General features: G+C 36.5%; 5 protein-coding genes across 11 annotated transcripts; 2 read left to right on the plus strand and 3 right to left on the minus strand.

Moving 5' to 3' along the window:
* Positions 1-446: 446 nt before the first annotated feature.
* Positions 447-12,400, minus strand: LOC108194873 (protein NRT1/ PTR FAMILY 5.2). The gene is made up of 5 exons (XM_064081546.1): positions 12,328-12,400; positions 2,564-2,779; positions 2,189-2,406; positions 1,516-2,087; positions 447-1,397 (listed from the first exon to the last, which is right to left on the minus strand). Exons 2-5 carry the CDS (start codon positions 2,709-2,711, stop codon positions 518-520), a joined length of 1,818 nt encoding a protein of 605 aa, XP_063937616.1. The 5' UTR covers positions 2,712-2,779; positions 12,328-12,400; the 3' UTR covers positions 447-517.
* On the minus strand, positions 3,863-7,700 carry LOC108196429 (disease resistance protein RGA2-like). The gene is made up of 2 exons (XM_017363711.2): positions 4,128-7,700; positions 3,863-4,041 (listed from the first exon to the last, which is right to left on the minus strand). The coding sequence occupies exons 1-2, from the start codon at positions 7,586-7,588 to the stop codon at positions 4,002-4,004; spliced, it is 3,501 nt and encodes a 1,166-aa protein (XP_017219200.1). The 5' UTR covers positions 7,589-7,700; the 3' UTR covers positions 3,863-4,001.
* Positions 8,905-12,836, minus strand: LOC108196560 (putative disease resistance protein RGA4). The gene has a single exon (XM_017363894.2). It carries the CDS (start codon positions 12,814-12,816, stop codon positions 9,112-9,114), a length of 3,705 nt encoding a protein of 1,234 aa, XP_017219383.1. The 5' UTR covers positions 12,817-12,836; the 3' UTR covers positions 8,905-9,111.
* Positions 12,837-12,847: 11 nt separating this feature from the next.
* LOC108196561 (wax ester synthase/diacylglycerol acyltransferase 6-like) lies at positions 12,848-18,177 on the plus strand. 6 transcript variants are annotated; one of them, XM_064081553.1, is made up of 11 exons: positions 12,848-13,436; positions 13,731-13,923; positions 14,004-14,085; positions 14,186-14,245; positions 14,390-14,498; positions 15,271-15,804; positions 15,914-16,100; positions 16,482-16,689; positions 17,006-17,340; positions 17,458-17,595; positions 17,766-18,177. In XM_064081553.1, the coding sequence occupies exons 9-11, from the start codon at positions 17,110-17,112 to the stop codon at positions 18,006-18,008; spliced, it is 612 nt and encodes a 203-aa protein (XP_063937623.1). In that variant the 5' UTR covers positions 12,848-13,436; positions 13,731-13,923; positions 14,004-14,085; positions 14,186-14,245; positions 14,390-14,498; positions 15,271-15,804; positions 15,914-16,100; positions 16,482-16,689; positions 17,006-17,109; the 3' UTR covers positions 18,009-18,177. The 6 variants fall into 6 exon arrangements, with proteins under 6 accessions (XP_063937623.1, XP_063937618.1, XP_063937619.1 ...); XM_064081548.1 differs by having other exon boundaries at positions 14,186-14,498; XM_064081549.1 differs by having other exon boundaries at positions 14,186-14,498; positions 15,928-16,100.
* A 199-nt stretch (positions 18,178-18,376) lies between these two features.
* Positions 18,377-21,376, plus strand: LOC135147831 (wax ester synthase/diacylglycerol acyltransferase 6-like). Of its 2 annotated transcripts, XM_064081555.1 has the most exons (5): positions 18,377-18,609; positions 18,734-18,940; positions 19,257-19,592; positions 19,710-19,847; positions 20,018-21,376. In XM_064081555.1, exons 3-5 carry the CDS (start codon positions 19,416-19,418, stop codon positions 20,159-20,161), a joined length of 459 nt encoding a protein of 152 aa, XP_063937625.1. In that variant the 5' UTR covers positions 18,377-18,609; positions 18,734-18,940; positions 19,257-19,415; the 3' UTR covers positions 20,162-21,376. The 2 variants fall into 2 exon arrangements, with proteins under 2 accessions (XP_063937625.1, XP_063937624.1); XM_064081554.1 differs by lacking the exon at positions 18,377-18,609 and having other exon boundaries at positions 18,641-18,940.
* Positions 21,377-22,085: the final 709 nt, after the last annotated feature.

The following is a 22,085-nucleotide window of genomic DNA, read 5'->3' on the forward strand; positions in this document are numbered from 1 at the left end:
AGCTGAGAGAAAACCATCCAGCTTTGTGGATGGTGACTTGAATAGAAATTTATCAAGTGAGTAAAGCTGAGGGGAAAAGAAAGCCAATTCAGCTAAAAGTCAATAGCCTCCTAGAAGATGGCATCTTTATTTTTTACATGTCAGGTGAACCCTGGTTGGGATCATGATTGACTAAATTTATATTTAAATTCATTTATGTTATCGAATTCAAATTAGATTAATACTGATTACCGGCCGATCCGAATCGGTCGGAGACGGGGATCTCGAACTCCACTCTGTATGATTTATTTTATTTTAAAGAAAATTGATTTGTTACAAAGTTATAAAAGACCATTTATCATTTACAATTGAACAAAATTTAAACCAAAAAATATTTAAAAAGAAAAAAATAAATGTAAATCGACGGTCAATATTGATTTTGGAGCAAGTCTATCGTCCTAATATAAAAAAATGCTTGATACCGAGACGACAAAAAACTTTGTCTCTCTTATTTTTATCTTTGTCGAAAAAGTACTTACTACATTATTACATCTTTGAAGAAAGCATTTGTATCAGAAGTATTCTTGACATTTTCCAATTCTATTGTAGCATCATCTTGTTCTTTGTTGTAAACAAAAAAGTTTGCAGCCAGAAGAAAAAACAAGAGGTTAATAAAGCTCAAAACAGCATAAAATGCGTAGAAATAGTCCAAGTGAGACACATTCAAGTTGTCCAAAATCCAGCCCTTGTGACCATCCCTCTTAGTGAAATCAGACACAACTGTTAGAATAAAACTGCTTAGAAAATTCCCAATACTCAAGCTAGTTGTATAATAGGCTGTGCCGAAGCTTTTCATACTTTTTGGAGCTTGATCATAGAAGAATTCAAGTCTCCCCACTTCCCAAAATGTGTCAGCAACCCCCATCAGAGCATACTGAGGAAGTAATATGAAAATGCTGAGCGGAACAATTTGATTTTTCTTTGTAATGCCATGATCTTTAATGACGTTTAATCGCTTCCTTTCACAAACTGAAGCAATGATCATGATGATGACATGCATTACTAGGCCTATTCCCATTCTTTGCAGCATTGGGATCCCTCTTGGATTTTTGGTGTAGCTTCGAAGTGTGGGAACCAGGAATTTATCATAGATCACAACAGTGATCAACATAAAGATTGTTATGAATGCTACAAGAGATGCCGGGGGAATGCTGAAATGAGGACCTATGCTTCTAACAAGAGTGGTGCCTTGCTTGATGAAGAGTGTATGTCCTTGAGCTATCAGTGTGCTAGGTAAGAATGATACTAATAAGATTGGCGCCATTTTTACCATTTGTTTTGTTTCTTCAACTTCAGTCACTGTGCATTGCATCCAATGAGGGCTCATTCCATCCACAACAGCCGCTTTATCTAGTATTCTGTGTAGAAGAAAATGATATGTAAAAGTCATACTCAGTGCACAAGACACCCGTATCAATAAGTAAAAATGGAAACAGAGGACCATAAACCTCTTCTTGGAGGGATAAGAAATCAGACCTCAATAAAGGAGAGTGCTCAATTCTATACTTTCCAGGTTTGGAATATTCATCCAAATTCAACTCATGTAGTTCTTTTGGATCATCCGGGACAACCAACTTCCATTTTCTAATAGTGGCTATAAGAACTCTAGCCATCTTGGTCAATGGGCTCCCAGATGCAGGTTGGTGCCTATAATAAGGCGAGCCTGCTAGAAAGACCAATATTGATAAAAAGAGTCCGATTGTTGGAAGACCATATCCAAGTCCCCAGCCTGCATGATCTTGTATGTAGACCAGGAAGGTGCTGGCAAAAAGTGTGCCAAAGAAGATACTAAAGACCCACCAATTAAAGAATGATATCTTCTGGGTTTTCTCTGTTGGCTCAAATTCATCAAACTGATCTGCACCCATTGTTGAGATGTTGGGCTTTGTCCCTCCAGTTCCGAGTGCAATTATGTACAATGCACAGTAGAAAATACCCACTTGAAAAGGGGAAGCTTGTTTGTCACAGTCCACGTCTGATATACTGTCACCGCATGATGGTGGCCGGAGAGATTTTAATGAAACTACTAGTGTCAGCAAGGACATGCCCTGTTACACAACAAATATTTGAGCCCAAGCAAAGCAATCAAAACATATAGTCAAGATCACAGATATATGTGAAACTCGCGAACAATTTTATGTTTTCATACCCCAAGATAGATGAAGGCTGAAACGATGAAAGTCCAGTAACGGCCAAGATGAGCATCCGCGATGTAGGCACCTAGAATGGGTGTCAGCCAGACAGTGCCAACCCAGTTGGTGACATTGTTTGAAGACTTCACGGTGCCTTCATGTAATTTTCTTGTGAGATACAGCACTAGATTTGTTGATATTCCATAAAATGCCATCCTCTCAAATGCTTCATACCCTTCAAAATCATTCATTATACGGAATAAATTAGAAAATCAAACCAAAACTTATTTTCTTCACCTTAATACAAAATAGTACATGAGTTGAATGTGGTAAATGTTCCATTGGATGATATCAGAATTATCAAAAGAAGCAATAGAATCTTGTTGACATACCTACAATGAAGGAGGTTGCTCTCCATCTCCCTGTGTTTGATCTTAACACAGGATTACCCTTGAGGTCAACTGTTCCATCTTCGGTGTACTCATCATCCCCTCTCGTCTTGCCATTTTCTTCGACTACTCTTTCCATTGTCATTGTCATCTCCCTGTGTTTGATCTGAACACAGTTCAACGTGCAGCTCGAGTTTATACTAGACAACCTCTGTCTACCTGCATATACAGTTAGCTACAAATGAAATGGTGGATAATAATTGAATCACTAACAGTCTAACACTGAAGTCAGTTTTTATATCTGAAATTCAACCCTTTTCTTATCTAAAATATTCATGCTGGTAAAAGAACAAATACAAGTGTCCAAGTAAATGAATATAGACGCCACTTCTTAGTTTTTTCTAGTAATATACAAATGCAGCTGCTAATATTTTAGTTAGCATCAAAATGTTCAAGTATGAAGAATATCTGGGGCAAGACGGCTACCAACGTTAATTTGCCGACTGATCCCCGCATAAGTGACAAATATTCATGTCTATATAGGTAACAATTTGAAAGCTTAGTAGCCGACCTCATCATAGGATCAGTAAGTACATCGCTCACTTGTCTTCTTCTTCTTCTCTCTTTTTTTTTTGCCGACTTGTTAATGGAACTTATCAGTTATTAGTACATCGCTCACTTATTTATCTTTTTTCGCTAAGCAGCTCAATATTTATTGAACTTCTATTTATCTTTTTTCGCTAAGCAGCTCAATATTTATTTTACCTCTATTCTGCTTCCTCTCCGTTCACTCATTAAGCCTTAAAGTAATTTGTGAAACAACTACCACCGATAAACTAATACTCCCTCCGTCCCAATTCTTTTGTCCTGTTTGACGTTTTGTGGACAAATAGACTCAATTTTGACTGAAATTTACATATATTAAATAATTGAAAAAAATTATAAAAAATATATTATTAGAATCTACATTTATTCTACTTTAAGATGTATTTTTCAATTATTAGAAATCATATAAGGATAATTATTCATTAACGATCAAAGTTGGGTCAATTTGACCACAAAAAATCAAACAAGACAAAAGAAGTTGGTAGGACGGATTTTGTAGAGTTTGTTTTTGTCATTATAGTGTTACCACCCGTATTTTCTTACAATTTTGTAAATGACAGGTTTTTGAATTAAATTTTGTATTAGTATGAATTTGATTAATAATATTAATATGAACTCTTTATTTATTTGAATTCTAAAACATGACAAATTTTTATAAACTTGTTTTATAAATTAAATTGTTTGAGTTTTAAAAACTAAAAACAAATTAACAATTCTATTGAAGGTACATGTGACATTACATAAAAATTCTAATAAAATAATTGTACTTCTTAAATAAAAAATATATAAGTTTCGGTGCTGGTGAAAAGGGCCGCACTCCTGCAGTATCTTTGGATCATAAAGGATGCTCTTCAGAAGTCCACATCTCATCATCCCTGATTTAAAAATTTTAAAAATTTCAGTGAAGCAGTAAAAATGGAGACAGAGATAAGTTAGTACTAACAGAGAGTGATAAGTTTACCATCTGATAATCGGAATATGTTGAATCTTGAACCATTCTGGCCCACTCTCTTTCCTGTATCTTTCTTTCAGAATTGGACACTCACTTATGCGTAGAAATCGGAGGCAATGAGATTCATCAAACAGAGACACTCTCTCCAAATCCTTACAATTCTGAATAGATAAGTCCGCAAGAGATGGAAGCTTCGCTATTGACAGGACAAGATCTTTCATACCTCCGAAATCACATATAAATAACTCGGTCAACGCAGGGAAGGTGGAGAGCTGAAGCTGCTCAAAGAGCGCTATTGACTTTACCATTTCCGTCCCTCGCAGAGACAGCCAAACTAGGTTAGGGAATGAATGTAATGAAGAAGAGAATGGCCATGGAAATTCATCCGAGAAGGGACCTAAGCTTAATTCTCTAAGTGTGGAACTCTGAATTTGGGTGGAGATTCCATCTAGAAGAGAGGAGGGGAGCCCGCTTAAGTAGAGAGATCTTAGACCAGCTGATCCTTCAACTAAATTAATACTTACTAGATTCGGGCAATCATATACAGACAAGATCTTAAGAGAGACACCAAGGGTGAGATGCTGTAAACCCTTGCAGTCAACTAGGTCTAATGAGGTCAAAGACAGAGAATTATTTTTCAATAGCACTTTGAGTATTGATTCCAAGTTTGAACAAGAAGAAGAAGATGATGATGATGATGATGATGATGATGATGATGAATCTCCTCCTCCGTCCCTGATATTCTGCAGTTTTAAAGTGGTGAGTGAGCTAACATGCATATACATACTTTCTAGTATTCTCTCCGAATTTGTAATACTCAAATCTTTCAAGGACGGAAAACAGCTATTCAGGATCTTTCTCAACTTTGGACAATCTGAGATTTCCAACTCCTCAAGTTTAGGGAATACAATTTGGTCTTTACCCCCTTTACTCAAAACGTCTTCCACCCATTCTTCTAGCTTTGGCAATCTCCTCAAAGTGAGTGTTGTCACTGACGGATACATTACTGATGTGACTGCTTTTTGGGCCGGACTTAGGCCTACACATAAATCATTTCCGATGACCTTGACATTTTCCATCTTCTTTATACATATCTCTCTCAGTTTAGGAAGGTGACCCAGTTGTGGAAATCCTTCGCACCTGCTGCAATCTGTCACGGCGATTCTCACCATGTTGGTCATCTTTGATATCCATGACGCAAATTTTTTTCCCATAAAGTCTTCAATTTCCAATACTTTCAGATTCAGGTGAGGTTCCAATCCCTCCAACACAGCCTCATCATTGTATTCTCCTTCCTCCCTTTCATCTTCATTGTTCCTCCACTTCAACAGTAAATGTCGAACATTGGACTTTTCACAGAGCTTTGCTTTACGTGCATCTTCAATATTCTCCACCTCATTAAGGCCATAGAGTTTAAGCGAACCTCTAAGATTTTTTAACATTCCTAGTTGTCCAACGAGACAGTTTTGATTTTTCTTCACAACGAAATGAGGCAGTGTTTGCAAAGAAGTTAACCTCTCAATCCCAACAAACATGTATCTTGTTTTAGTATAGGCGCCAATAACAAGATGTCTCAAGTTTACAAGTTGGCAGATGTTTTCCGGAAGCTCATGAGCCAATGAAATTCTTAGAGTCTGTAAGTTGTAGAGTCTTGTAACGTGATTTGGCAGTTTATAGCTAGTATTTGAATATGCAGTCCTAGAGATATCTAAATGCTTAAGGCATTTCAAATTCCCAATTAAACCAGGCACCTCATTACAAAATGAATTTAAAACCAAAACTCTCAAGTACTTGAGTTTGGGTAACACACAGTTAAATATAGTGGCCTCTGCATATAGTGCTTGTACTGTATCAAAGCGTAGCTTAAACATACTTGGTTTCACATCTTTGAATCCTTCCAGCCTTACATATGCAGCCTTTGATCCCTTGTTAACATCATGACTTTGATTTACAGTAGTAGAATAATTACTTGACACCTCTAGTGCAAGATCATGCACAAGATCATGCATCTTGCACTTGGTAATATATCCGTATTGATCCTTTTCCTTTTCTACATCTTGAAACAAAGAATTTCCCAACAGAATTTCAAAGTACTCGTTTCCAATGTCTTCCATCAAAACAGTGCTATCCCCAGGTAGGAATCCTAATGCCATCCATATTTGTATCAATTCATCTTTATAAATGTCATGATCCTTTGGCATAATGGAACAATATGCAAAACATCGCTTCAAAGAAGAGTAGGGTAGATTGTCATATGACAGTCTCAAGGAAGACAGTACACCTTTTGATTTCCATATTTCACTGTTCTTGATTAGCAACCACTCATCTTCAGTCTTCTTCGAGTACAATAAACTCCCTAGTGTTTTAATTGCCAGAGGAAGACCGCCACATCTTTCGACCATTGTTTTACCCAAGGCCACAAATGCCTCAGTCTCTAAAACTCCTCCATTCAAAAATGCTCTTTGCTTAAACAATTCCCAACTATCTTCCTCTGTTAATTTTTTGATCAGATAGGGATCAGAACACCGCATAGCATCAATCACTTCCTGCTTACGAGTGGTAACAAAAATTTTGCTGCCTCTTGCACCCCCAACTCCAAGCAAAGAATTCCTCAACTTGTCCCACTCTTCTGGTTTCTCATTCCACACATCATCTAGCACAAGTAAAAACTTTTCGCCCTTCAGCTTTTCTTGAAGATTTTTAATCAGACCTTCCGCATTATCCAACACAGAAGGGCTGGAAGTGAGTGACACTACCATTTGATTCAAAATCATCATGAAATCAAAATCATCTGATACAGTGACCCACATCCTCTTGGGAAACATCTTGATCACAGCATCTCTATTGTAAACCATGCGGGCAAGAGTTGTTTTGCCTTGACCACCCATCCCGAGTATTGCCTTCACCTGTAAACCCTCATCATTTGGGTTGCACAACAGGTTAACTAGAAATGATATATCATCATCTCTTCCGACAATCAATGACTCGTCTTCAAAGGGTTGGGTGTAGCGTATCTCTCTGTGTTGCACAGTAGATCTCAAATGCTCTACTGGCTTAAGTCCAATATCAGTTGCCCATTTACAAATCTTGTCAAAGGAAGCATTAATATTCTTGATCTTATGAGCGACTTTGGAACGATATAATAAGGTGTTCTTAGAAGGAACAAAGAAGTCTCTTACCTTATGACGATTCTCCACTTTTCTTCGGGTAACTTCATACTCGAGTTCATCCATAAAAGCTTCAGCTACCTGAGCCACATCTTCAAGTTTGTTGAACCAAATTTTGGCACTAGACATGATTATATTCTTGGTTTGAGCATCGTGCAGGAGAGCACCGATTAATTCATATCTCTGACGCAGTGTCTCCAAATCTTCGTGAAGTTTCCAGACCTGAATCACTTGATTAGTTGCGAGTGAAACTAGCTTTCGGATCAGTCCAGCAGCAAGATCTCCTACAATTGCATCAGCCATTGTTCTAAATCTTTCTGGTTTCTTTAGAATGTTATCTTTAGCGAGATGTGTTTGTGGTGATGGTTGTAAGCACAATTGGTTGAGATATATTGGAGTCTTCGTCAACTTTGTGGTGCAAAGGTCACAGACAATAAAGGTGCATCCACATGGATGGGGTCACAAAGATGCTTGCTGAGAATCATGGATGGGGTCATCTTATTGTTTGCTTGCTGAGAGTTGGACAAGAAATTTGGAATAATTTTTTTTTCAAAAGTGACATGTAGGGACGGAAGGAGTATTTTGAATTCTGTAAAGTTTGTGTTGAGTATCGAATATGAGTTGCTGAACAATTGCCACATACTTGGAATTATAGTATACATTTGTGTTGTTTGTTTAGCAGAAGTTCAATAGTTTGCAGACATTTATAGACATTGCAACATCTTATTGCCATAGTTATATGATAGGGTACCTTAACTTGCGAATGTATGCTATGAGCGGCTTCTTGTTGGAATTTAATCGTAGCATGTTTATTTTGTTTGAATAATAGTCAGCTTCATGATCTGTAGGGGTTATGACTTAGTCAAATGAGTATTTAAGTTTGTTAGGTGGGTTTGTAGGTGTTTAAGTTGCATGTTCAACGTCTAGAAATAGCAGTAGTTTTTCATTCTGTAAGTCACGAAGTTCAGAAATATACAATCTGTTTTTCCCTTGCATTATTTTGTATATCTATTCTGGTTTCATCACTTCTTAGACCAACTGATAGTTATCATTACACTCATTCTTGGAGGAGATGAACAATATTACATAACACATGTTGGAACTTGAATTTCATTTGAAATCTTAGACATTCAAATAGTAGTATAAGCTTGAGAATCTGAAATGACAACTCAAATCATGTCAGTTGAAATCCAACATTTCAAATGAAATACATGGTCCCAAACGCTATCTAAACTTATTCAGGGGGAGACCGGAGCCTCAAGCAGAAAGTAATACAAAGAAGTGAAAACTATCCCGGATTAACTAGCAAAGCTTTAATCTCTGGGGATGTTATTTGTCGGATGTTGTGGGAAGTCGGAGAGTTTGTCTCGACAAATTACAATGGTTCAGATTAGAGTAGTAGGAAGAGGAGTGAGGCAGAATGGTTCAGATTTTAATACATTTTGGATAGAGACCTTGTGTTTATTCGATATCTAAGGACTGAAAGCATCAATTTCTGTATAAGATGATAAACTACGTTTTTGCTGCATATATATAGTTTGTCGAATCAGGGATGCAACGGTGACAGTTGAATTTTCACTAAACTGTCGCCTAAAAATCTTATGAGGTATAGGAGAACATCATAAAAACATGTCATTACATTCCTTTTGATCCATTCTTACAGATAATAAGAGAACGTATGTTAAAGTACTCTTACAGATTAATTTTAGAATATATTTAGTGCTGAACTTCTCTGCCACTCCCTGGACTATATCTCCATCTTAGTTTAACAAAGAATATATGTAGTTTGCCTGATTGCCTTCTCATCCAAGAATCTGGGAGAGCTTTCAGTGCTTCCAAATCAATTCATGCCCAATCTGTATGCGAGGAATATGTTGTATCTTGAACCATTCTGGCCCGCTCTCCCTCCTGCATCTTTCTTCTAGAATAGTACATTGAAATATTTTCAGGTACTGAAGGCTATGTGATTCATGAAACACAGGCAAACTCTTCAAATTATTACAATTCCAAATACGTAACCGCTCAAAAGATGGAAGCTTTGCCAGTGATTCTGGAAGAGACTTCACTCCTTCGAAATCATTTATGTACAACAGAGTCAATGCAGGGAACGTAGAGGAGAGACGATCATCAAGCTCCCCATCCAGAAGTATTGACCTTACCTTCTTCCAACCGTACAGGGTCAGTGAGGTCAGTTTAGGAAACGAAAATACAGAAGAGAAGGAGGGCCAGGGAAATTCGTTTAGGTCCTCCGAGAAGGGACCTAATATCATTTTTTCAAGTCTTGACCTTGTACTAGGGACAAATACTAATTCTGAAAGAGAGGGGCATCTCCCAATAATAAGATGTTTTAGGCCACCTTCAACTACATTAATGCTAGTTAGATTAAGGCAATCACTCACTTCTAGTTCCTCAAGAACTATACCAATGGTCAGAAATTTCAAGCCCGGGCAGTTATCTAGGTTCAGAGTTTTCAGAGACAAAGAATTGGTTTTCAAGAGCTCCTCAATTAGATAGTACACATTTGATGAAGAGCCTCCATTTCTGTCCCTGATACTCCTCAGTCGTAAATTCACTAGAGAGCTAATCTTCCTGCTCATTGTTTCTAGGATCTCACTACTGTCCAGATTTGTGATAACCAACTCCCTAAGTTTAGAAAATAAAAACAGGGTATTCGGAATCATTCTCAACTTTGAACAACGCTCAATTTTCAGTACCTCAAGTTTTGGAAATACTGGCACCATATTTTGGCCTTCATCGCCAGTAGAGATATTTGGTTCCAGCCATTCTTCTAGGTTTGACAAACCTTGTAGAACGAGTGTTGTTAATGATGGATACATTGTTGCAACTGTTTTTACAGACCCACTGTCACTCAAACCACTACTAGTGCTAGCTAGACCTCCACAGAAATCTCTTCCGATAACTTTGACATTGTGCATCCCAAATATTAGAATCTCCCTCAGTTTAGGAAGGTGACTCAATGGTGGAAATGCATCACAATTGTTGCAATCTTTCAATGTGATTTTCACCAAGTTCATCATCATTGTAATCCACGATGCAAATTTCCGTCCCTTAAAGGAGACAACTGACAATTCTTTCAAATATGTGTGAGGTCTTAATCCTTCAATCACATCCTCGTCGTTGTATTCTTTGCCTTCCCTTTCATCTTCGTTGTTGCTCCAGTCTAAGAGTAAACACTGAATGTTAGATTTTTCACAAAGCTTTGCTTTACTTGCTTCCTCCATATTTGACACATCACTAAGACCATAGAGATCAAGTGTACCACCAAGATTTAGCCCTTCCAGTTGGCTAAGGAGACAATTTCGTTTTCTACTGACAACAAAATGAGGCAGTGTTTGAAGACATGTTAATCTTTGTATCCCAATAAACATGTATCTTGTGGATAACTCTTCTGCATATTTCTTCTGAACAACAAGATGCCTCAAGTTAATAAGGTTGCAGACCTTTTCTGGAAGCTCATTTAACGCCCAAATCCTCAAAGTTTGCAAGTTGTAGAGTTTCGTGATGTAATTTGGCAATTTATAGCTCTTGAATCTGACAGAACTTAAGATATCAAGATGTTTAAGGAATTTCATATTCCCCATTGAACTTGGCAACTCTTTATAATGCGAGTTCAAAACCAACACTCTCAGTTGCTTTAGGTTGGGTAACACGACACTGAGTACACTAGCCTGTGCGTACAGTGCTTGTATAGAATTGAAGTACACCGAAGAAATTTCTTGATTAACAGCCTTAAACCCTTCCAGCCTTGCATATATAGCCTTTGAAACCTGGTTAAAACCATGACTTGGTGTGATATTAGCATAGTAATTGGCTGACACATCTAGTGCAAGATCATGCACGAGATCATGCATCTTGCAATATGTAATGTTTCCATAATCATCCCTTTCCACATCTTGTAACAAAGAATTCCATAGCAAAATATTGAAATATTCATTGCCTACGTCTTCCATTAGCGCATTGCTACCTTTAGGAGGCAAAAGGAATCCTAGAGCCATCCATATATGTACAAGTTCATCTTTATAGATATGAGAATCCTTTGGTATAATTGAACAATATGCAAAACATCTCTTCAAAGATGAATAAGGTAAATTATCATATGACAACCTCAGGGAAGAAAGTACACCTTCTGATTTCCATATTTCACTGTTCTGGATCAGCAACCACTCTTCCTCAGACTTCTTTGAGTGCAGCAAACCCCCTAGTGTTTTTATCGCCAAAGGAAGGCCTCCACACTTTTCCACCATTCTTCTCCCCAAGGCTGCAAATGCTCCGGTCTCTGAAACTCCTCCTCGTGAAAATGCTCTTTGCTTGAACAATGTCCAACTATCTTCATCTGTTAGTTTTTCCACCTGATAAGAAAGAGAACATCTCAATGCATCAACCACTTCCTGGCTACGAGTGGTAACCATAATACTGCTTCCTTTCATGCCCTGAACTCCAATCAAAGAATTCATCAAGTTATCCCACTCCTCTGGTTCTTCATTCCAGATATCATCTAGTACAAGTAAAAACTTTTCCCCCTTTAGATTCTTCTGCAGATCTTTGATGAGCCCTTCTGTATTTCCCAACACGGAATTGACTGATGTGAGTGACACTATCATTTCATTCAATATCTTCATGAAATCAAAATCATTTGATACAGTAATCCACATCCTTTTCGGGAACATATCAATGACAACATCTCTGTTGTAAACCATCCGAGCCAGAGTCGTCTTTCCTTGACCTCCCATCCCTACTATAGCAATAACCGGTAAATCCTCCTCATGATTTTTGCACAATGTCTGAACTAAATATGATATATCATCATCTCTTCCAACTATTTTAGATTCATCTTCAAAAGGTGGGGTCCTGCGGATCTCTCTACGTTGCACAATCGAACCTAAATGTGCTACTGGCTGAAGTCCAAGATCAAGCGCCCATTTAAAATATTTGTCAAATGAAGTATCAATAGACTTGATCTTGCGAGCCACCTTGAAACGATATAATAAGGTGTTTTTAGAGGGAATGAAAAAATTTCGTACTTTATGATGTTTTTCCACCTTGTGTCGAGTAACCTCATATGCAAGTTCATCCATGAAAACATCAGCAACACGAGCAACAGCTTCGAGTTTGTTGAACCAATTTTGGACAGCAGACATGGTTGGTTTTTTGTTGTTAGCATCGGACAAGAGAGCATCAATAGATTCCAGTCTCTCGCGTAGTGTCTCGAGGTCTTGATGAAGCTTCCAAGCCTGAATAACTTCTTCAGTTGCAAGTGCAACTAACTTGCAGACTAGTCCGCTAGCTAGATCAGCTACAATTGCATCAGCCATCTTTTTTTTTTTTTTTGTTATGGTCTGGTGGAGTTCTATATGTTCTGGCTGTGAGGCTGGTGAAAATGGAATTTGGTTGTGATAACAAGGAGCTGATATTTGTAAGAAGTATGGCTTGTGATGAAATGGAATTTTTGTCAACTTTAAGCTAGCAAGTAGCATATGGTAATGGAATTTAGATGGATAAGGTGGGGTCATTTTAATATTCTTGTTGAGCTCTTCATGTGATGAGTTCTCTCTTCTGGTGATCTTTATAAATTTCTTCTACAGAAAAAAGAAAAAGTAAAAAGTAATATTCAGGTATATTGGCATAATGGCATCTACTATACTAACTTTTGATTTATGTTGCATAAAATGGTGGACTCCTTGGGGATGGATCTTACTGATACAGGGCCTTTTTCAAGTGAAGACCCATATTGAAAATACATTTCAGAAAAAAAAATACATTTTCCTTTTTTAGTTTCTCTCTGTGTCAGATTGTCCTGAACCTTTAGCAATCGATTTGCTCAGCTGCAGCCTGCAGATACATCTATAAATAGATAGATACTCCTCCCATTTTAGTTGGATGATTACTACCATTGCCCTTCTTCAGCTTTCTAATTACGTTTCATGCCATTAAAATTCAATTTTTCTTTTTCAAGACCCACGTGTACTGCCATCCGGCACGTGTTTTTGTTTCCAAAACACTGATGTGTACTACATTTTGCTTTAATATGCTGAGAAATGGCGTGTTATGATTTGAAGATCTTTAAGTGTTTGGGAAGAAAGTTTGCATATTACTCATAATATGTTTGATAGAATGTCGGAAAGATGTTTAGGTAATATTTGCAGGCTTGTGATATTTTCTTTCTCTAATTTCTGAATTTGTTTCCATACTCTTTAACCCTGCATTTTATTTTGATTTAGTTTCTTGATTAAGTTACTAAAAGTTTATGGTTGTGATATGTTTATTCATTCTTAATCTTGAGTCAAAATTGCTATGTAGTCATTATGATATTATGCTAGCCAACATATAGCAAGATGAATGGGATGGTGCATCAGCCTCAAATTATTCTGTATTATGGTTTTAAGTATTGATTGCTACACCCCTTTGCATTGTTTATTTTTTCCAGATGATTGATCTGATCCCTCATACGTGAAGCAATGGTAGGTATGGGGCTACTGGACATTGTCAATGATGTATCAGATGAATTCCTCACAAGACAACAGCTTATGTTAGCCAATATGATCAGCACATTTCTGAAATGACAGTCAGGGAAACTCTTGATTTTGCAGCAAGATGTCTGGGCAGTGGAAGCAGAGCAGGTACCTTTCTTATGAACGTTGTATACTATCATAATCTATGTACAAATTTATCCGGATGCTGACTCTTGCAACTATTCTAGAAACTATGGCAGAAGTTGTCAGAAGAGAGAAACAAGTTGGTATTATACCTGGCGCGACCCAGATATTGACACCTACATGAAGGTAAAATCCCAAGCACACATATTTCCTTCGTTGTTCATGTGTCATTGTAATATCGAGCACTGTAATGTTAAGTATCTTACTCTGTAATTAACCAAAACAGGAAACTGCCATCAATGGATTAAAAAGGACTCTTCAGACAGACTCAACTCCGAAAGAACGTGTATGATCTCTTCTATCACAGCTACATCTCTATCGAATTCTATATTGCAATTGTACTCCAGGGATCTGGTCCCAGATATAGATCAAATGTGGGCAACTGATTTAAAGAATCATAGTTACCATACTTGAAACTTGCCCTTATCAGATACAGTACTTGCTACCTCTACCGAAAGAAGCTTGAATGGTGTAACAATTTTTCTTTACTTGAGAAAAGCTTCTGACATGATGAAAGTACTTTTCTGGAGAGACAGAAGGTAGTAAACTCTTACTCTCATCACTGTCAATCAAGTTTGCATCAGATTTGTAGTGTATTCCAGTAGCACTGTCCGAGTAGTCAGAACCTTCCGGCAGACCACAATCTATGCTCACAAAGCCGGATAGAATTTAAACAATATAAGACATGTAGTTAATTATATATAAACATGTGTTTGCTAAGTGTTTGTAGTACATTTTAGCAAGATTTAAACCTGGTTCTTGTGCATGACAAGCACGACTCGATAAAATGAATATCTGAGAACAAGTGCAAATAGTGATAAGCTGCAGTAATTTGATAACATCTCTTTCTTGCTATATAATCAATCTCTGTAAATAAATGAAGTGTTTCATATCCATAATATGGTAGTTAAACACTTAAGCACACATGTATTTTTCCAATTTTTAAGATTAAAAATATTAAAATAGATAAAATTTCCGACCCACAATATGGTTAAGTAGTTTAGTAGTTGATATGAAGATTTTGCTGGGGGGTGAAATGGTGGCTGTCCTTTCACATTAAGCATAAGGTGAAATCTGCAGTACTATTGTTGTCCTAATAAAAGCTCTTAATTTAGCTTTTTCTTATTCCATGTGCGTTTCATTTAGCGGGATGCCCAGTAGATTATTGCACCTGAATTCCGGCCAAATCACTCATTTCTCACTCATTTATTGTGCTAGCTATAACAGTTTATCAGCATTCACAGATGTAGTACAACTGGCAACTAAACATTTTCTGATGACAAATTTACATATATTTATTACATTTACCAGGGGAGATGATAATTGGCCCATCAAAGGTTCTCTTCATGGATGAAATCTATATTGGCTTAGATAGTTCAAACACCTTTCAGATTGTTAAATGTCTCCAGCAGTTGACACACATAACAGAATCAACCACTCTGAATTTACTTCTTCAGCCAGCACCGGAGACATTTGATTTGTTTGACGACATTATCTTGATGTCTGAGGGACCGACTGTATACCACGGGCCTCGTGATAATGTTATACAGTTCTTCGAGAAGTGTGGTTTCTGATGTCCAGCAAGGAAAGGCATTGCTGACTTCCTGCAAGAAGTGTGTTAGTTATTACAATTGAGAAATTCGCTTTCATGCTTAAAATTGGTTGTGTCGCAGTAATTATTATTTTGCCATAGTACTTATACTGCAATGTCAACTTCTCGACATTATCTTGATGTCTGAGGGACCGACTGTATGCCACGTGCCTCGTGATAATGTTATACAGTTCTTCGAGAAGTGTGGTTTCTGATGTCCAGCAAGGAAAGGCATTGCTCACTTCCTGCAAAAAGTGTGTTAGTTATTACAATTGAGAAATTCGCTTTCATGCTTAAAATTGGTTGTGTTGCAGTTATTATTCTTTTGCCATAGTACTTATACTGCAATGTCAACTTCGACAGTCACATCTCTGCAGGTAATATCTGAGAAGGATCAAGCACAATATTGGCACCCTGATAATCAACCTATTTATTTCAGTGTGAAGGAGTTTGCAAGAAAATTAAGGAATCCAATTTAGGTAATTAAGGACAGAATTTGCACGAAGATCTCTTTCGGAATATTGAAACAGATGTGATCCAGATTCTTTAGGTAATTGCTGACTGTTTTTTGTATATTTTTCCCGTTATCTGTATTTATGGACTCTTTCATTCTTTGTGCTTTGATTGAGTTTCTATTTTGATTTTATATTTTCTAGCGAGCAATGTTGATAATGATTTTATAAACTATATTAGGATGAATGTACGGTCCAGACAATGTTGCCATTGTCAAATAAGTATGCTCTGTATCCATGGCGTCTCACACTCAGATTATTATAAAGGAAGAAATGCAAAAATAATGATAGTACCTATACACAAGTACCTCCTAAGCGTAAAGGGTGATTAGTATAAAGTCCCTGATTTACGAAAGGGTTATTATTTATGTTGTGAGATCTGATTTGATTGTTCTGTAATGTGGAATTGTACTTTTCAGGCTTTTGCAAATGTATTGACAACTGTATCGAAGCTGGTGAGCTGATTAGCGCTCCTAAACCTGGTAGTATGATCGTATCAACGCTTAAGGGGCTGCGATTGTTGAACTCAATGCGGAGGGGATGGTGAGGTCATTAAGTTGGTTGTCGCAAAAGCATGGAAATGTTTTGGCCGCATTGATGCTTTGGTCAATAATGCTAGAATAAGAGGTAATACTACTTGACAGTAGTAATGGTTATGATAAAGTTAATTATGTCAGTAGTATGTATCATATCTGATCAGAATTTCTAAACAAAGTGTGAATTTGTACATTTATCTCTTCAGATTGTATTTTATAAACTCCTTCTGTTTCGCGTGTCCACAATGTTTGCACATAAAACTACCAAGAGATATATACTTTTAGAAAAAAATAACTAATAAGTGACTTATTTCTACAAATAAGGAATGTTAAACACTTATAATATCGTTTTGTAGTTCTTATTTATGATTGTTACTGAATGTATTGATTAAATTTGCATAACTCAGGTGGAACGAAATCTTCATTTTATTTAAGTGTAGAAGAATGTAACAACGTGGTGAGAACCAACTTAACAGGATCATGGCTGGTGTCCAAGTATGTTGGATTACACATGGTCGAAGTAGTTCAAGAAGGCTGCATCATTAACATATCTTCTTCTGCTGGAAATGATACATGCCTTGAGGTTGTACCTATTCCAAAATTAAGTCATGTCGGAGACTCTTCAGATCCTCTCGAATTCATAAGGGAAGTACACAAAACGATGGACAGAAAAAAGAAATCATCAGCTGTTTATATGACCTCCAGCTTAATAAAGTGTGTCGGAAAATTTAGAGGCCCTGAGGTACATACTATTATATTGCAAAAAAACAAAAAATTACATGCTATGTGAAATCGCAAGATATATATGTGTTCAGTGTTAAAATTCTGTGTGTGTTTGTGTGTGCACGTTCCTTATCAGGTTGCAGCTAAGCTTATTCATAGCACACTGAAGGATTCAAGTATAGCACTTCCGAATCTAATTGGAGCAGTGGAACAAATGGCTATACAAAATCATCCTGTTAAAGGCTTCTACTTCACAGTGGCTGGTGTTCCTGTGGTAACTTGCTAACACTCTTCTCTAATGAGTAATAGTGATAATACTTTCTGTAAGAATCTAAGCTTGCCAGGAACTTTCCATCCTAAAAGATAAGAAATTTTTAGAAGAATCTGTATATATATTAAGAAATGATAAATACACTAAAACCTAAAATATTGATGGGTTTGTAGAGCACTGGTTTTGCGATTGTTAGTTATATAGGGAAGCCGAGGGTTGCAATTGCTTCAGAGAAAGGCTACATCGATGCAGATAAATTCAAGTCTTGCATTCTTGAGGCTTTCTATATCATTTGTAAAATTATTGCTGATGTCTATAGGTGGTTCAGTGGAATTTATATATTAATAATCAATATGAAAACAGATTTTTTCGCCAAAATATTTCCTAGAAGAGAAGGACAGAAAGACTTGACTTGATTATAGTTAGACGACGACGAACAAATACTAAAAGTTCTGGTGCAGGTATCTTAGAGGAAAAAGTATCAATTAGAATCCACGAGTCTCTAGATAAACAGTGATTGTTGCAAATGTAATTAGGAACTGTTTTTGCCATAGTACTTATACTGCAATGTCAGCTTCGACAGTCACATCTCTGCAGGTAATATCTGAGAAGGATCAAGCAAAATATTGGCACCCTTATAATCAACCTATTTATTTCAGTGTTAAGGAGTTTGCAAGAAAATTAAGGAATCCAGTTTAGGACAAAATTTGCACGAAGATCTCTTTCGGAATATTGAAACGGATGTGATCTAGATTCTTTAGGTAATTGCTGACTGTTTTTTGTATATTTTTTCCGTTATCTGTATTTATGGACTCTTTCATTCTTTGTGCTTTGATTGAGTTTCTATTTTGATTTTATACTTTGTAGCGAGCAATGTTGATAATGATTTTATAAACTATATTAGGATGAAAGTACGGTCCAGACAATGTTGCCATTGTCAAATAAGTATGCTCTGTATCCATGGTGTCTCACACTCGGATTATTATAAAGGAAGAAATGCAAAAATAATGATAGTAGGTATACACAAGTACCTGCTAAGCGTAAAGGGTGATTAGTATAAATCCCTGATTTACGAAAGGGTTATTTTTTATGTTGTGAGATCTGATTTGATTGTTCTGTAATGTGGAATTGTACTTTTCAGGCTTTTGCAAATGTATTGACAACTGTATCGAAGCTGGTGAGCTGATCAGTGCTCCTAAACCTGGTGGTATGATCGTATCAACACTTAAGGGCTGCGATTGTTGAACTCAATGTGGAGGGGATGGTTAGGTCATTAAGTTGGCTGTCGCAAAAGCATGGAAATGTTTTGGCCGCATTGATGCTTTGGTCAATAATGCTAGAATAAGAGGTAATACTACTTGACAGTAGTAATCGTTATGATAAAGTTAATTATGTCAGTAGTATGTATCATATCTGATCAGAATTTCTAAACAAAGTGCGAATTTGTACATTTATCTCTTCAGATTGTATTTTATAAACTCCTTCTGTTTCGCGTGTACACAATGTTTGCACATAAAACTACCAAGAGATATATACTTTTAGAAAAAAATAACTAATAAGTGACTTATTTCTACAAATAAGGAATGTTAAACACTTATAATATCGTTTTGTAGTTCTTATTTATGATTGTTACTGAATGTATTGATTATATTTGCATAACTCAGGTGGAACGAAATCTTCATTGTATTTAAGTGTAGAAGGATGGAACAACGTGGTGAGAACCAACTTAACAGGATCATGGCTGGTGTCCAAGTATGTTGGATTACACATGGTCGAAGTAGTTCAAGAAGGCTGCATCATTAACATATCTTCTTCTTCTGGAAATGATACATGCCTTGAGGCTGTACCTATTCCAAATTTTAATTCATGTCGGAGACTCTTCAGATCCTCACGAATTCATAAGGGAAGTACACAAAATGATGGACAGAAAAAAGAAATCATCAGCTGTTTATATGACCTCCAGCTTAATAAAGTGTGTCGGAAAATTTAGAGGCCCTGAGGTACATACTATTATATTGCAAAAAAACAAAAAATTACATGCTATGAGAAATCACAAGATATAAATGTGTTCAGTGTTAAAATTCTGTGTGTGTTTGTGTGTGCACGTTCCTGATCAGGTTGCAGCTAAGCTTCTTCATAGCACACTGAAGGATTCAAGTATAACACTTTCAAATCTAATTGGAGCAGTGGAACAAATGGCTATACAAAATCATCCTGTTAAAGGCTTCTACTTCACAGTGGCTGGTGTTCCTGTGGTAACTTGCTAACACTCTTCTCTAATGAGTAATAGTGATAATAATTTCTGTAAGAATCTAATCTTTCCAGGAACTTTCCATCCTAAAAGATAAGAAATTTTCAGAAGAATCTGTGTATATATTAAGAAATGATAAATACACTAAAACCTAAAAGATTGATTGGTTTGCAGAGCATTGGTTTTGCGATTGTTAGTTATATAGGGAAGCCGAGGGTTGCAATTGCTTCAGAGAAAGGCTACATCGATGCAGATAAATTCAAGTCTTGCATTCTTGAGGCTTTCTATATCATCTGTAAAATTATTGCTGATGTCTAAATGTGTTTCAGTGAAATTTATATATTAATAATCAATATGAAAACAGATTTTTTCGCCAAAATTTTCCTAGAAGAGAAGGACAGCAAGACTTGACTTGATTATAGTTAGACGACGACGAACAAACACTAAAAGTTCTGGTGCAGGTATCTAAGAGGAAAAAGTATCAATTAGAATCCACGAGTCTCTAAATAAACAGTGATTCTTGCCAATGTAATTAGGAACTGTTTTTTTAATCATATTATTATATGTTATTACTTCTGGAAAGGTACGTACTATACCTGCTCCTTAAATCAAAACTGTTTCGCATCTTCTCCTTATTTTCATTTTTCTTGAATGTGAACATTATTAGTTTGCATTTTTTTTTAATTACAAAATTTTGCACTCACACGAGTAGCCTGGAGTCGGGATATGCTATTCAAATATGGCCTGAAGGCTGGGTATGCTTTTCAGAGATGATGTTTGCTTATGTATAGATGTACCTTTTTGCTGCCCTTTTTCTATTCGGATTTATACCAACAATTGTTGCTGCCTTTTTTAGTGCATAATGAATTTGGTCAGAGCAATACACAACTAAGCTGCCAATTTTTTCCATCCATATTGACTTAACTTTTGATATCTTGCAACAGCAAGTGTACATATGATGGCTTCACAAGTGCTTCCCTGCAACACAACGCTGCCTCCACCAGATAAAGGAAAGATTTAGGAAGTCAAAGAATTTGTCCAATTCAATCCACAAGTATGTTTTCCAGTTCAGTTGCAGCTGGAGAAGACATCTAATTGAATCCGACAATGTTCAAGCTAAGACTAAACATTTCACCAAGTAAACCAGCAGTATTCCCGCTTGAAGGGAAATAAGCAAAGAAGTTAGCACTTTGCCAATGTGTGATGTCGGGGATAATTTTGTTTTGTACATCTCGGAGAATTGTTTGAAATGGTTCGGGGCTGCATAGGACGGATTCATATATGATTTTGTTAGATAGCCCGGTAAACTTGGCTTCTAACAGGATACTTATGAACTTCATGATAGTAATCTGCCAGAAAATCAATCATTAAGTGGCATTGCTTTTTAAACTCTCCAGGGTTTAAACTTTAGAGGATTCATCAGATTTGTCATCAGATTTATAAATCCAGATGTTGGTTTAATTAGATATGATGCATGCATTCATCATCTATGACTCTCTTAATATATTGGAACTCATTAGTTTTTGACAGGCACTTCATGAGTTTGGCCGGACTTAAAAGTACTTTTTCACGAGCACTTTGTCTACACCCAGCAGCAACAGTGATCAAATGTGGTTGGGTACAATAGAGAAGAGCCACATAATATAATTATGGAAGTTTAATATTCTCTATTGTATTTCATAAAATTAAACTTGAAATTTTGAACATAACAGCCAGTACTGGCATGGTCTCAGTACTGTTTTTTTGTTCATACTTCACATGCTTAAGAAAGAGACCAAAAAACCCAGCTAACTTCTCATTTTTTTGTCAAAAAACTTTTAAACTTTTTTTTCACTTATAACCCCAATAAATTTTACTAAACCTTTGAAAAAAAACTAACTAGAGTTACTTGTAGCTGACGTGGACTAACCATGATCATATTATATCTTATGTGGCAAATTGATTACAACTAATCAAAAAATATATAAATAACTAAAAAGTATATCAGCACACAGTTTTAAGATGGGTTGATCAGCATCAGTGCTACCTTTCCCCTTCTTGTTATAGCAAGCATTGCTCTGGTAATTCACTATGATGCAATTCCATAATTTCCAGACGTTCGCACTAAAAGACATGATTAAATACAAAGGTCTACTCTGATTCTCTATAAATACTATCTCCAGTATGTGTGCATAACTGTTTCAAAATCACATACATGCCTTGCAGATTGCTCGAACATCAAAGTCACCGAGAAGTTCTAATC

This window comes from Daucus carota, chromosome 7 (assembly GCF_001625215.2).
Source record: "Daucus carota subsp. sativus chromosome 7, DH1 v3.0, whole genome shotgun sequence".
Classification (NCBI taxonomy): Eukaryota; Viridiplantae; Streptophyta; class Magnoliopsida; order Apiales; family Apiaceae; genus Daucus; species Daucus carota.

Excerpts from the sequence above, each read along its gene's own strand:
- LOC108194873 (XM_064081546.1), bottom strand. The coding sequence starts at position 2,711 with ATGACAATGACAATGGAAAGAGTAGTCGAAGAAAATGGCAAGACGAGA. Across the intron at positions 2,407-2,563 it reads AGCAACCTCCTTCATTGTAG|GGTATGAAGCATTTGAGAGG; the intron begins GTATGTCAACAA and ends ATGATTTTGAAG. Across the intron at positions 2,088-2,188 it reads CAGCCTTCATCTATCTTGGG|GGCATGTCCTTGCTGACACT; the intron begins GTATGAAAACAT and ends GTTGTGTAACAG.
- LOC108196560 (XM_017363894.2), bottom strand. The coding sequence starts at position 12,816 with ATGACCCCACCTTATCCATCTAAATTCCATTACCATATGCTACTTGCT.
- LOC108196429 (XM_017363711.2), bottom strand. The coding sequence starts at position 7,588 with ATGGCTGATGCAATTGTAGGAGATCTTGCTGCTGGACTGATCCGAAAG. Across the intron at positions 4,042-4,127 it reads CATATTCCGATTATCAGATG|GGATGATGAGATGTGGACTT; the intron begins GTAAACTTATCA and ends TTTTTAAATCAG.
- LOC108196561 (XM_064081548.1), top strand. The coding sequence starts at position 17,110 with ATGGTCGAAGTAGTTCAAGAAGGCTGCATCATTAACATATCTTCTTCT. Across the intron at positions 17,341-17,457 it reads GAAAATTTAGAGGCCCTGAG|GTTGCAGCTAAGCTTATTCA; the intron begins GTACATACTATT and ends GTTCCTTATCAG. Across the intron at positions 17,596-17,765 it reads CAGTGGCTGGTGTTCCTGTG|AGCACTGGTTTTGCGATTGT; the intron begins GTAACTTGCTAA and ends ATGGGTTTGTAG.
- LOC135147831 (XM_064081555.1), top strand. The coding sequence starts at position 19,416 with ATGATACATGCCTTGAGGCTGTACCTATTCCAAATTTTAATTCATGTC. Across the intron at positions 19,593-19,709 it reads GAAAATTTAGAGGCCCTGAG|GTTGCAGCTAAGCTTCTTCA; the intron begins GTACATACTATT and ends GTTCCTGATCAG. Across the intron at positions 19,848-20,017 it reads CAGTGGCTGGTGTTCCTGTG|AGCATTGGTTTTGCGATTGT; the intron begins GTAACTTGCTAA and ends ATTGGTTTGCAG.